The sequence below is a fragment of the Schistocerca serialis genome, chromosome 3, assembly GCF_023864345.2.
Source record: "Schistocerca serialis cubense isolate TAMUIC-IGC-003099 chromosome 3, iqSchSeri2.2, whole genome shotgun sequence".
Classification (NCBI taxonomy): domain Eukaryota; kingdom Metazoa; phylum Arthropoda; class Insecta; order Orthoptera; family Acrididae; genus Schistocerca; species Schistocerca serialis.
The window spans coordinates 372599325-372614817 of NC_064640.1; the positions used below are offsets into that span (position 1 = coordinate 372599325).

The 15493-nt window shown below is 39.0% G+C and overlaps 1 protein-coding gene across 2 annotated transcripts in view; it reads left to right on the plus strand.

Annotated features, from left to right (window-relative positions):
- Positions 1-730: 730 nt before the first annotated feature.
- Positions 731-15493, plus strand: part of LOC126470193 (uncharacterized) — a 32095-nt gene continuing 17332 nt past the window's right edge. For both annotated transcript variants that reach the window (XR_007586146.1, XM_050097853.1), the window contains exons 1-3: positions 731-902; positions 2363-2505; positions 3553-3652. Coding sequence is in view for 1 of the 2 variants with exons in the window: in XM_050097853.1 (XP_049953810.1) it covers positions 2419-2505; positions 3553-3652 (187 nt within the window). In the remaining variant the exon portion in view is untranslated. The remainder of the gene's footprint in view (positions 903-2362; positions 2506-3552; positions 3653-15493) is intronic.

The window sequence follows — 15493 nt, forward strand, 5'->3', positions numbered from 1 at the left end:
TGTAAACCACAAATAATTTTTGTTTTCGAATATGTTGCCTATTTTGTGGAAGAACACTCATGGAAAAATATCCAAGCTGTCATGAAACATTTTCAGAGTTCCACTAAAACAAAGCAAAGAATAAATAAACATTGAGAAGAGACAGAAGCTCAAAATCTACTACTGTAACATGTGTGGACGCTTTGAAAATAGGTTAACCTCCTTTGTTACCACATGATGTCGCTAGAGACCAGTTCATACTAGATAGAGTGGAACGGACCGCCTGCCAATATTACCATCAATTAGTGACGGTTCACACTAGACGGAAAATCAACACGACATCAATTCACTTCGCCCAATGCCGAACTGTGAAAGTGAGGTTATGAGACACCATCCATAACACAAATAGGCGAAATATAGTATAAAAACTAAGAACTATAAAGAATATTAGTGGTCAAAGTAAACTTTATAACGGATTTTCTTGATCGGTTTTGTACGGCAAATTGCTGGGAAATGAAACATTTGAAAACACAGGCATTTATTTTCTGGCGGAAATATACACATCAAACAGTATTTATAAGAGAATACATAGAGCCCGGTTAGCTAATCTATTATGTTTTTTCCTACTTAGCAAATAACGTCTTACAAGACTGTATTTTTCACCTTCAATTGAGCTGACTCGATAGAAATCAGCGATTATATTTCTGTCTACACGCGCAGTTTCGCATATACTACTTCTCTGGTGTTTACGTCGTCGGAATGCTTGAATCCGTTAGGCCAGGGCGTTGCCTTGTTTTGTTGATTTCTGTTGTTAAGATAATGTTGAGATGAATAAAATTATTTGGATGGATCGTGGAGCCAGCTGATGAGTGAAAAATTGCTGCGAGTGTGTCTATTGCCGCTGCCTATTATACTGAGGGGAGGTTTGTTAACACAAATTGAGACATCGAATAACTTCTGAAAAAATTCAAAATATGCCTGACAATCTACAATAATGATGTTGAAATGCACTGAATGCAGAAATCTTTATTTCTGTTTCCAAAACAACGTGAATTATAATGTTCGTCTACAATTAGAATAATGTTGGCCGATTGAAATATATATGTGGAAGAGGTTATTATGCACGTTCATGAAAATACCATCATTGCTTGACATTACAAGAGTTGTTACACGTTGCACTCCGTTCTTCAGTGTCATTTGCTATTCCTTAAAATGTCCATTGCGAAATCTCTCCTTCATCTGAAAGTAATCTTGTGTATTTGCGTAAAGTGGCAGTGATTTTTAAAATATTTTTGTACTTTGAGATATCTCATTAAGGCTATGGATTTTATTGAACTAAAAGAGTGAAGTTCTGTTTCTACTGACCTTACGTCTATAATCCTACTCATTACTCCAGTGACAAAAGATACAGGCATGTATTTTATTTATTAGCAGTTCGTGTTTGCAGAAGTTGTCAAGCCACTATAGCTTTATGAGATACGTTGTGGTAGTATGTTGTTTTTCACGGTTGTCATGGCACTTTAGCTTTATGAAATACGTTGTGATAGTATGTTCTTCGGGATGGTTGACTTCCATGCGTGGATCTGCCTGCCTAAGGTACCATGTATTTGTGTTTGTAAATGTGCACCTTGCGCGAGGGAGAGAGATGCGTGTGCACCTTGCGGCAGCTGGCCCACAGATATGTTTACATCTGTGGCTAATAGGGAACCAGTTCATATTGACAAATCGATTCGAATTAGGGTTGGAGTACTGGAGACATGTAAGGTACACCGTTCACATGCTTATATTCAAGATTGCGTTGACGAAAGTGTTAAAGTAAATTATGTTCGTCGTCATTGTTTGACATATCTTACATTCACTACCTAATAACAAAATTATATTGTGCCTTGTGTAGTATGCGAGTACTACAGTGCGAAGTAATTTGAACCTTCGATTAGAATCACCTTAAGACAGAAGGCTATTTTAGCCCGACGGCGGAGCGTTAATTTTTAAGTTCTAGGATCACCGTTACGACAATTTATGGCACGGTATACCAAAAATTCTAGAAGTAACGTGAGTAAAGTAATGCAGTTGGCGCGGTACATTGTACCCCGCCTGCAAATGTGCACTTGAATTTTATGTAGTTTGGCAATATTCAGTATAGGCGTTTATGCAATAGTTAATAGATAAGAGTTAATTGCCAGTTTACTGTAGTTTACGTAGTTGTTTCATTTGTGACATCATGTTGTTTAAACTTCATTCTTGTTTTGCATACAGTGCTTTGTAATCAGTGCGTAGAATGTTATTTTTGATTATCATGGAAGTATTAAACTACCCCATAAACTTAGATATCAAATTCATGCATGATATAAAAAAAAACATTATTTTTCTATTTTATCACCAGCTGCTGCCTTTGTGTTGCTGTCAAATCCTGATATCCCTTGAATATTTGGAACAAGAATGGTTGCCATAAGATCATGTTGGTCTCCTTGCATATGGAACAGCAATGTCAAAGTTGGAACCTACATGGTTGCAGCTTATACTGCAGTAAGTGTTTGACTCATAGATGCTGTGACACATTTTTCATGTATTGACCTAATTTGTATTTTTGATCAAAGTGGAATTTGCCATGTATAAATTCATTATGGACAGAAATTTGAAGCTGTAATCTATGATGTGGATAGACATCTGTACTTGTCAGAAAAAGGAAATGAACTTATTCATTTGTTCACAGTGTGTCCATTTTATTATAACAGTTACTGCTCATTGTTTGTTGAGGTAAATGCTTCTTGGACCTCAAAGCTAGCATTTTGGAAGACATACAGAAGTCTTTCATTGTAGTGCATATAACAACTGAATAAAAGCATTCCTGGGACAGTTGTAATGCACTGTGTGGAATTCAAATTATGTTAAAATTATATTACTTGAAGCTAAGTAGTGTTTTCTCACTAAAAGCAGAATAATGTCTGTAGAAGAAAAATATGTATGGTGATATGGATTTATGTGGTGGCATAGTTTTTGTGTATGTGCAATGTTCTCTACATTGGTTGCCATGTAGTGGATGGGAGTTGTCAAATGTGTATGAAATATTCTTGGTCATAAAGTTCTAGTTGTTTAAAATCATTGGGATCACTTTTAATATCTAGTCCCTTTTGATTTCACTGTATACATTTATTGAACAAAAGCACTCAGATTACTATCTTAAACTTATGTGTCACTGTGAAAAACATTCATTTGTCCAAACTGGAGAGATTCTGAGTCTTTCCCTGTTTTTTGTACTTTAAATGTTACTTGCTTTCCAAGAGATCATACAATAGAAAATTTATGTTCGACTGTTGAGATTTTTTTATGCTTGTGATGAGCACTATAGTCATAGGATGGCAGTGCACATACATAGCTCTATACTGATGAAGTAAGGTGTAAATTATGTTTCTTCAAGACACATTAAAAATTGTGAAGCGATCTATAACAATACCCACAGACTGTAATGATGTGTTTACACGATTTGAATTAAGTTGTGCATAATGAGTTTTCGCTTTAGATATGTTATCAAAAGTAACTGTTCAAGTGTACTGATATGGTTTCTGTTTCCAGTCCTTCAGTGTTGTCCTAATTACACTGATTGCATATATGATGAGTGGTGGGGAATCAACCCAGCTATATTCACCATTATTTGAGACGGATGTCAGAGGATGTAAGTTAATATGATATTATAAGTAGTACAAACATCTTTATAACAACAAATTAGGTCACTCAATAATTTCGTACAGGGTGTCCGCATAAAACATATAATATAAAAAGGTAGTTACTTGAGACATAATTGAGATATTTGTTGACAGTTTTCTTCTACAAGTATGCTATCTCAAAAGGTATTGTTTAGTATTTTATCCATCCTCAGCAATTGTAGTTGTATGTAATGAAATAATAAGCAACCATTTGCATAAAAGAAATTTAATTTCTGTACTGGTTTCATGCACTTAGTGACCTCCTTCAGAAGGTTACACGTATCGTATTATTTGCGAGTGTCAGTACTAAAGTGCATGCAGCACAATGCTGTGGTCCTGAAAAATATATGCAGGAGCAATAAGTAATACAATACTGAGTCCATTAATACAATATTTTAAGAGCATGATATTTTTGTTTCACTTCTTTGTACTAGTTTTATGCAAACACCAAACTACATGTAGGCATCTAAGAGCTCTTATTGTATTAATAGGTTCAGTATTGTAATATTTATTGCCCCTGCATATATTTTTTAGAATCATGGCATTGTGCTGTATGCACTTTATTTGATATCCACAAGTAATGCGATAGGCATAGCCTTCTGAAAAAAGGCTCTAAGCGCCCAAAACTGGTAAAAAAAATAATTTTTCTTTTATGTTTCTTATTTTATTACAATATATTGTGTGTTTGCTTGCAGCAGTTGGTAACTGCTTTGTTTATGTGAACGCTCATTAGTATCCATATGGACTCCACAGCAGGTGTTCTATGTGGTTTCTCTGGGGGAGCTAAAGTCTTTTTACACTGGTACGTCGTGACATGATATTTCAACAAAATGGCGCACCATACCATTTTGCGAACATTGTGAGGTATTTATTGAATTGTGGGTTCCAGGATTGTTGGAATGGGAGAGGTAGTCCATTGACTGCTTGGTCCCCTAGAAGTCCAGATATTACCCCAGTTGATGTTTTTCTGTTGAGGGTTTGTCAAGAATGAAATGTACCAGATCACATTTCATAATATACCAGACCTGCACCATCATGTATGTTTCACCTGCAGTGCTGCAACACCTTTGGAGATAATTGGAATACAGATTACATGTGTCTCACACTACTATTGGTCTGCATATCAGGGTGTATTAGATATGTTAAACAAGATTTTGAGTTCCCATACTTGTAGGCACATACTGTCAATAAATACATCAATTAATTCTCAAGTTATTATGTTTTATATTGTTATATGTATAATGCGGGCACCTTGTATTTAGTTATAATCACATGTAGATAAGCTAAAGTCAGCATTGTATTTGTGAAGGTACTGTTTTGAAAAATAGTATCCTTCTGTGCTTTAATATTTATGTGAATGTAAGTGCTTGAAAACATTGTAGACGCTAGAAGTTAATGAATAAGAACTGCCTCTGTAAGGTCCTTTTTTTAACTTTTAAGGCACTTTGGAACTCATTAGATGTATTAAAACTGAGTGAAGACAATTATGATACCCTTGCTTCCATACAAACAGTGTATTGCCATGACATTTTCCTGCTGGGATTGAAGGTGATGCATAATTAGTTAGTGGGTAATGTGTATTTAAATCTGTTGGTAAATCAAAGAAGTTAGCAATACTTCATGGGGTTCTTGAGGCTGCTATTACGTTCTTGTGAATAGCTGCACTTGGGATGTGCATGAGCTGCTGTGGTTGTGTGTCAAGATGAGGGGATCACACAGTGTCAGCATTGTCTTTGAAGAGTTCAGCATCATGGCTCACCTTGTACGATGAGTGTATGAGGATGTCACATTAACGGCAACTAGCATTAAGTAGTTTTTATTGCACTTTTTGAGTCATTGTGTGACTCGTTTGTGTCACCTGGAGTCTAATTATCCACTGTATATAGCAACAGCTATACAAGGTAGTGGAGAGATTTATGTGATAGGGGACCATGTTTACCTAGCAAGAGCTTACCACTTCTTCCTTTCGCTCATCCTCACAAAACATGCCCAGGGCTTGTGCCCTAGCTGCCATACCCTAATTGACTGCTTGCACCTTTGGTGGTCAAAGAAAAATAAGTGCCGGTTTTTTGGTATGATTGGTTTAGTGAATTGATTATGTGATGACTGTCTGTAAGACAAAACATGTTGCTTTCTGAACAACGCAGTATGGACTCTCACCATTTTGCATCATCCATAAATTCACCCCGTGTCCCTGGTATGATCACTTTCTGAACTTTTTGAATTGCCCATTGTAATAGTGTACACATCTTGTCACCATACTAGCGCTGAATTGACTTCTCATACAGAAACCTCACCCATGCTGCGAGACAGCTAAAAACATAAAACATTGCTATGTGAGAGCACATCATATGCAATAGCGAGTAGCTCGCTATAGTCAGTGAACAGTGGGCTTACAGTTTTTTAAGGAATCTGTAAAGTGTTAGGATAAATTACAGAGGGTGAAGAAAAATTCACGCACTCATACTTTGCAGCACGATTCCTCATGTACAAGCAATACATAAATGTCTCTTGTAAAGTTTCGTCCTCCGCATGTTTCTGGCAGTAAATGGATGTCACAGATTAGCTATCTGGCATCACTGTAATCACATGTCAGCCTCTGTCAGCATATAGTAGTAGTGCTGTGCAGTTGGTGTAGTGCATAGCATTTTGGGTTACTATGCAGGGGGTCAATGGTTCGATTCTGGATCGACACACATTTGTTTTTATTTGCTGAATGTAGTCTTTGTGGTATGGTATCTGAGGTCTTAATCGTCATACAGCGATTACAGTTTGTCTTCTACAAAACATCTTCACTTATGTACTATGAACACAGAAATGTAAGTACAGTTGATATCATTGCTCAGCTTTTAAAGAAGTCTTTTGCATGTCGTGGGCGCAAATTATTTCGCACCACTGTGTCTACTAGATTCCAAACTTGTTTTCTGTGTACTCTCCCACAGTGGTTCCACCGATTAGTATGAACTGTTATTCTTGCCACATTCCAGTCCATTACATTTCATTAGGGCCTTACATCACCAGTAGGGCTAGCAACATGCTTTCAAATAATTTTCAAACTCATTTACCATGTGTGTGTGTATTATTACCATCGAACCACTAATTATGCCTTTCAACATTGATTCTGATAACCACTTGCTGTTTTTTATCTCCACGTGTTACTATCATTGTCATCATTGTTATAATTGATGGAGATGTAGAAACATCATGTCCATTACAATTAGGGAAACAGTGTGATTAGAAAAAAAGCACATTTCACAATTAGCAGTGTCTGGATGAATCTGCAGAACAGAGACTGTAAGAGAAGCGATGCTATGCTGCAAATAATGACATGTTTATGCTGTATGCACTGTTCACCAGACAGGAACTAGTAGCTAGTGGAGTAATGCGCCTGTGACAGACTCCATGTGTATTCGTACACATATCGTATTTTCTTCTTGTGTTATTCTAAAACAGTGTGGCAGGTGTATGGCATACACAAACAATGAATATGTGGATATGCTTCTGGTCCATTATGCAGCTAATAACCGGGTTAGTGTTGCTGCTCGTAAATATGTTCCTAGGTGTACTGGTCAAAGTTGTCCAGATAAAAATGTGTTTCATCATCTGGAGCTTCGTCTTTGGGAGACAGGTTCCCTCCTTCCACTATCACGTGATAGAGGTCGTCCATGGACTCGCCGTACTCCAGCCACTGAGGAAGCTATTCTGTAGGTTAAATATCAAGAATGCCAGCAAAGTACACATAGTGTAGCAAGGTAGCTGCGTGTCTCACAGTGCACAGTTGTTGATGTGCTGTACAAGCATAAGTTGCACCCTTATTATTCTTTAATGCAATACCTGGATGCTGTCTGCAGATGACCTGTAAGTCCTCTGAATTTTTTTCCTGGGGGGACACTTGAAGGAGCAAAAGTATTATACTCCATCGGGGCATGTGGAATAACTGGTAGCACATGTTCATATTGCTCTTGTATCTTTGGATGCAGCCATGTTATGAAGAAATCACAGCTGTGTGACACAGCGGGTCGTGCAATGTTCGGAGCTGCAGGGGGATAGCGTTGAGCATCTGCTCTGAGGGCAGTGTATTCTTTTGTGAATATCATGTGGTCATTAGTATGGAAATTATTCATCAGATTACCTTCCACTAGGAATGTGGGTGCACTCAGCGACTGTGATATGATTTACAGATGATAGAGCACAGCAATCAGCAGTCCCTTTTTGCACATTTTATTTGGCAAATCTAGATTTCGGCTTGTGCCTAGCCATTATCAATGCTTTATTTCATAATATCAATGCATGTCAGTTCCCTGTTGTTCGGACGTCTGTTACAGTTCTTTCAAGAGTAGTCTTGAAAGAAAGGTGACGCTCGAACAACAGGGGACTGACATGCATTGATACTATGAAATAATGCATTGATAATGACTAGGCACTAGCCAAAATCTAAATTTGCCAAATAAAACCTGCAAAAAAGGATGACTGACTGCTGTGCTCTGTCATTTGTAAATGGATATTATTATTGTCATAGATTGCTAATGTATTACATCTGAGTGGACGTATGGCATGTAGTATAAATGACTAGTAGATGTTGAGTGAAATCATCTTTAGCATCTCAAAATTGTTGTTGTTTTTGTAATTGTTTTATCGTGTGACTGGTCATTTGTTTCTGCTATCCAATTATGACTTGTCTGATCATGTTTTTATTATGTTCACTGTTGCAAGTCACTGTACTATGTCAATGTTGGATATGTGTGGCTTAAGAAATGGTGTATTCTACAGTATTATATGGCAGAATGAAAATGGCAAATGAAAACAAATGTGCTTCGAACAGAATCGAACCCCCAACCTCATAAACAATACCAGCTGCACAGCACTATGCCTATATGCTGACACCATGAATGTGATTACAGTGTGACTGCCAATCTGTAATACCCATTTACTGCCAAAAATATGTGCAGGATGAAATTTTGTGACAGGCATTTTTGTATTGCAAGTATGTGAGGAATCGTGCTGTGATGTCAACGTGTGTGAATTTTTCTCTGCCCTATATAACAAGTAATCACCTGTATATGAAATGATTATCATAAGAGTTGAAAACATTCATGCTCCAGTAAAACTTCTTTGGCACTGAGAATTCAGTTGAGGAGAAATATAGGGAAAAGTGAATTAAATCCCTCCCCCCTTCAACAGTGGACCTTACTGTTGGTTGGTTGGTTTGTGGGATTAAAGGGACCAGACTGTGACGGTCATCGGTCCCTCTTACTGTTGGTGATATGGCTTGTGTGCCTCAGTGATTGAAATTGCTGTACCATAGATGGATATCTGTTGAGAAGCCAGACAAACATGTGTTTCCTGAAAAGGGGCAGCAGCCTTTTTAGTAGTTGCAAGGACAACAGTCTGGATGATTGACTGATCTGGCCTTTAACATCAGCCAGAACGACCTTGCTGTACTGGTAATGTGAACAACTGAAAGGAAGAGGAAACTACTGCTGCAGTTTTTCCCCAGGGCATGCAGCTCTACTGTATGGTTAAATGATAATGGCCTCCTCCTGGGTAAAATATTACAGAGGTAGAATTATCCCCCTTTCAGATCTCCATGTGGGGACTACTCAGGAGGATGTCACCAGGAGAAACAAAACTGGCATTCTACAGATTGAAGGATGGAATGTCAGATTCCTTATTGGGCAGATAGGTTAGAAAATTTCAAAAGAAAAATGGATAGGTTGAAATTACACATAGTGGGAATTAGTGAAGTTTGGTGGCAGGAGGAACAGGACTTCTGGTCTGGGAAATACAATTTTATAAATACAAAATCAAATAGCGGTAATGCAGAAATAATTTTAGTATTGAATAAGAAAATATTAATGCAAGTTAATTACTATGAACAGCATACCTAACACATTATTGAAGGCAAGAGGGACACAAACTTGTTGAATATGTGGAAGAGACTTGGAGATACCAGAAGGTTTCAGATTGATTATATTATGGTAAGACAGAAATTTCGGATCCAGATTTTAAATTGCAAGATATTTTCAGGGGCAGATGTGGACCCTGATGACAATTTATTGGTTATGCACTGTAGATTAAAACTGAAGATATTGGAAAAAGGTTGGAAATAAAGGAGCTGGCGCCTGGATAAGTTGAAAGAACGAGAGTTTGTTCAGAGTTTCAGAGGTAGCATTTGGCAACAGCTGACCAGAACAGGAAAAGGAATACAGTAGATGATGAATGGGTAGCTTTTAAGAGATGAAATAGTGAAAACAGCAGAGGATCAGATAGGTAGAAAGACAAGGCCTAGTAGAAATCCTTTACAGGTGAAAGGTGGTACAAATGTCTAAATAATTAGATTGACAGGAAATGCATACTGGCTAAGCAGGAATGGCCAGAGGACAAATGTAAAGATTTAGAAGCCCGTTTCAATAGGGGAAAGATAGATGCTGCCTACAGGAAAATCAAAGGGGCCTTTCGAAAAAATAGAAGTAGCTGTGTGCATATCAAGAATTCAGGTGGAAAACCAGTCCTAAGCAAAGAAGGGAAAGGTGGAAGGAGGATCTGCAGTGTCTGTACAAGAGAGATGAACTTGACAGCACTATTAAAGAAATTGAAGTGGATGTAGATGAAAATGAGATGGGAGCTATGATACTGCAAGAATAATTTGACAGAGCACTGAGAGACCTAAGTTGCAACAAAGTCATTGGAGTAGATGGCATTCCATCAGAACTAATGATAACTTAGGAGAGCCAGTCATTTCAAAACTTCCATCTTGTGTGCAAGATATATGAGACAGGTTAAATATCCTCAGACTTTAAAGAAGACTGCAGTATTCCAATTCCAGAGAGAGCAGCTGCTGACAGGTGTGAACATTACCAAAATACCTGTTTAATAAGTCAGGTTGCAAAATACAAACACGAATTCTTTACAGAACAGAAAAATTGGTAGAAGTCAACCTCGGGGAAGATCAGTTTGAATTCTGGAGAAATGTAGGAACACACAAGGCGATAATGACCCTATGCCTTATCTTGGAAGATGGGTTAAGGAAAGGCTAACCTATGTTTATAACATTTGTAGACCTAGGGAAAGATTTTGACAGTGTTGACTGGAATACTCTCCTTGAAATTCTGAAGGGAGCAGGGGTAAAATACAGGGAGTGAAAGGCTATTTGAAACTTTACAGAATCTGGACAGCTGTTACGAGTTGAGGGACATGAAAGGGTAGCAGTGGTTAAGAATGGAGTGAGACAGGGTTGTAGCCTATTCCTGATGTTGTCCCATCTGTACATTGACATTGAGCAAGCAATAAATGATTCCAAAGAAAAATTTCGAAGTTCAGGGAGAAGAAATAAAAACTTCGAGGTTGGGTAATGACAACATAATTCTGACAGAGGCGCAAAGGACTTGGAAGAGCAGTTGAACAGAATGGACAGTGTCTTGAAAGGAGGATATAAGCAATGAAAGCAAAACACTGATAATGGAATATTGTCACATTAAGTCAGGTAACACTGAGAGAATTAGCTCAGGGCCGAGGCACTTGAAAGTAGTACACAAGTTTTGCTGTTTGGCCAGCAAAATAACTGCTTATGGCCAAAATAGAGAGTACGTAAAACATAGACTGCTAATGCCAAGAAAAGTGTTTCTGAAGAAGAGAAATTTAACATTGAATATAGAATTAAGTGTTACGAAGCTTTTCTGAAAGTGTTTGTATAGAGTGTAGCCATGTGTGGAAGTGTAACATGGATGATAAAACTGTTCAGTCAGTAAGAGAATAGAGGGTTTTGAAATGTGATGCTGCAAAAAAAATGCTGAGGTTTAGATTAGTACTATAAATCACATAATATGAGGAGCTACAGAATGGAATTGGTAGACAAGATATTTGTGGCACAACCTGTATAGAAAGGGTCATTTGATAGGACACATTCTGAGACATCATAGGATCACAAATTGAGTATTGGAGGGATGTGTGGGTAGTAATAATCACAGAAGAAGACCAGAAGACGAATAAGTAGGACTTCGAACGTGGTCAGGTGATGGGCGTCACTTGGGTCGTACGAGATTTCCACACTCCTAAACATCCTTAGGTCCACTGTTTTTTATGTGATAGTGAAGTGGAAACATGAAGGGTGACGAACAGCACAAAAGCGTACAGGCCGACCTCGTCTGTTGACTGACAGAGACCGCCGACAGTTGAAGGGGGTCGTAATGTGCAATAAGCTGACATCTATCCAGACCATCCCACAGGAATTCCAAACTGCATCAGTATCCACTGCAAGTACTACGACAGTTAGGCGGGAGGTGAGAAAACTTGGATTTCATGGTCGAGCGGCTGATCATAAGCCACACATCACGCCGGTAAATGCCAAACAATGCCTCATTTGGTGTAAGGAGTGTAAACATTGGATGATTGAACAGTGGAAAAAGTTGTGTGGAATGACAAACCACGGTACACAATGTGGCAATCTGATGGCAAGGTGTGGGCAAGGCGAATGCACAGTGAACGTCATCTGCCAGCATGTGTAGTGCCAACAGTAAAATTCGGAGGCAGCGGTGTTATGGTGTGGCTGTGTTTTTTATGGAGGGGGCTTGCACCCCTTGTTGTTTTGCGTGGCACTATCACAGCACAGGCCTACATTGGTGTTTTAAGCACCTTCTTGCTTCCCACTGCTGAAGAGAAATTCGGAGATGGCGATTGCATCTTTCAATATGATCGAGCACCTGTTTATAATGGACAGCCTATGGTGGAGTGGTTACATGACAGTAACATCCCTGTAATGGACTGGCCTCCATGGCATCCTGACCTGAATCATATAGAACACCTTTGAGATGTTTTGGAACACATACTTCATGCCAGGCCTCTCCTCAGTGCAACGCTTCGTGAAGAATGGGCTGCCATTCCCCAAGAAAACTTCCAGCACCTGATTGAACATATGCCTTTGAGAGAGGAAGTTGTCATCAAGGCTAAGGGTGGGCCAACACCATATTGAATTCCAGCATTACCAGTGGAGGGTGCCACAAACTTGTAAGTCATTTTCAGCCAGGTGTCCGGATACTTTTGATCACATAGCATACTTTGGCGGCAGTAGAATTGTTCTGCAGTCAGCCTCAAATACCAGTTCTCTAAATTTTCGTCATAGTGTTCCTCGAAAAGAATGTCCCCTTTCCGCCAGTGTTTCCCCATTAGGTTTTTCGAAGCATCTCTGTAATGCTTGCATGTTGTTCAGATCTACCAGTAACAAATCTAGCATCCTGTCTCTGAATTTCTTCAATTTCTTCCTTCAATCTGACCCGTTGTGAATCCCAAACAACTGAACAGTACCCAACAATGGGTCGCACTGTTGTTCCACAAGTGGTCTCCTTTACAGATGTACACTTTCCTAAAATTCTCCTAATTAATCAAAGTTGACTGTTTGCCTTCCCGGCTACAATCCTTAAATGCTCATTTCCATTTCATATTGCTGTCCAGTGTTACACGTAGATATTTAATTGAAGTGACTGTGTCTAGCAAAACTCTATTCATGCTGTATTCGAACATTATGGATTTGTTTATCCTAATCAGCTGCATTAACTTAGATTTTTGTACATTTAGAGCTAGCTGCCATTCACCACACCAATTAGAAATTTTGTCTAAGTCGTCTTGCGTTGTACTCGACAATGACACCATTCAATCACACCACAACATCATCAACAGTCGCAGACTTCTGTTTACCCTTATCTGCCATATCATTTGTGTGTGTGGAAAATAGTAGCAGTTTTATCATATTTCCCTGATGAATACTCACCATTGAGGAAAACGTATTGGATCCTATCACTCTTCAAGCCACTCACGTACCTGGGAACCTATTCCATATGCTTGTACCTACATTGTCAGTCAGAATTGGGGTACTGTGGCAAAAACTTGACAAAACTCTTGTAATATGGAATCTACCTGTTGATTTTCATTCATATTTAACAGGATATCATGTGAGAAAACGACAAGCTGGGTTTCGCACAAGCAATGCTTTGTAAACCCGTGCTGATTTGTGGACAGAAGCTTTTCCCTGTGGAGGAAATTTATTATGTTCTGAATGAGAATATGTTAAAAGATTCTGCAGCAAACTGATGTTAGGGATATTGGTCTGTAACTTTGCAGGTCCGTGTTTTTACCCTTCTGTGCAGGAGTCATTCGCACTTTTTTCCAGTCATATGGCATCGGGCGAGAGATTGACGATAAATGCTAGCTAAGAGAGGGACCACTGCCATAGGGGACTCTTTGTAAAAACCGAATGGCAATTCTCAGGACCTGGCAACCTATTTGCCTTCAACTCCTTCAATTGCTTGTCTGTGCCAAGGAGGCTTGTTGCTATGTTCTCCATACGGGAGTCTGTGCGATGGTCAAATGATGATGTGTTTGTACAATTCTCCTGCATGAACGATTTCTTAAATGCAAATTAGAAACTTTGGCTTTACTTTTGCTTTCTTCTTCTGCCACACCAGACGGGTCAATGGGTGACTCTATAGAACCCTTAGAGCAACTTAGCGATTTTAATTGGTCTTTTTAGAGATGCACTAATTTCTGTTACCTTTTGCTTGTGGTCATTTGCACGTTCTCTTTTGAACCAAGAATGCAACAGGCCTTGCTTGTTCAGCATTTCTGAATTTCGTTGTTAAACCACAGTGGATCTTTTCTTTCCTTAATCCATTTACTCGACACATACTTTTCAAGAGAATGATTTACTATCCATTTAAACTTTTCCCATAATACCTCTACATCCACTGTACTGGAACTGAATAATGCCAGTTCATTGTCTAATGTCTAAGTGATATGCTAACAGCTGTCTATCTGCTCTCTTTAGCAGAAATACCCTGTCTTGATACTGATGCCGTTGATTAGGTCAGCCTTGGTTGTAGCTACAAGATCTAAAATATTTCCATTGTGTGAAGGCCATCAAATTAGATGCTCAAGACAGTTTTCGGAAAATGTGTTTCAAAGATCTTTGCAAGACTGCCTATCTGTGCCCCCTGCAATGAATCCATAGACGTCCCAGTCTATACTCTGTAGGCTTAAGTCACCTCCAATTAATATCACATGATCTGGGTATTTCCGCGCTGTTGACCGTAGACTTTATTTCACTTACTTTAAAACCATCACATCAGAATCAGGAGGCTGGTAAAAACATCAAATTGTTAATTTAATTACACCTAGACCTGTTACATGTGACCAGACAACTTCACTGTAGCGTGTAGGTTGCAGTAGTTATTTAGAGATGAAGAGGCTTGCACAGTACATAGTAGCGTGGAGAGCTGCATCAAATCAGCCGTGAGACTGAAAATAACAAAAACTAGTATGGAGAATGAGATTTTCACTCTGCAGAGGAATGTGCATTGATATGAAACTTCCTGGCAGATTTAAACTTTATGCTGGACTGAGACTCGAACTCGGGACCTTTGCCTTTCGTGGGCAAGGGCTCTACCAACTCAGCTACCCAAGCACGACTCACGACCTGCCCCACAGCTGTAATTCTGTCAGTACCTCCTCTCCTACCTTCCAACTTCACAGAAGCTCTTCTGCGAAACTTGCAGAACTAGCACTCCTGGAAGAAAGGACATTGCAGAGGCATGGCTTAGCTACAGCCTGGGAGATATTTCCAGAATATTTTCACTCTGCAGCGGAGCGTGCACTGATATGGAACTTCCTGGCAGATTAATCTCATTCTGGAAACATCCCCCAGGCTGTGGCTAAGCCATGTCTCTGCATATACTTTCTTCCAGGAGTGCTAGTTCTGCAAGTTTTGCAGAAGAGCTGCTGTGAAATTTGGAAGGTAGGAGACGAGGTACTGGTGGAATTAA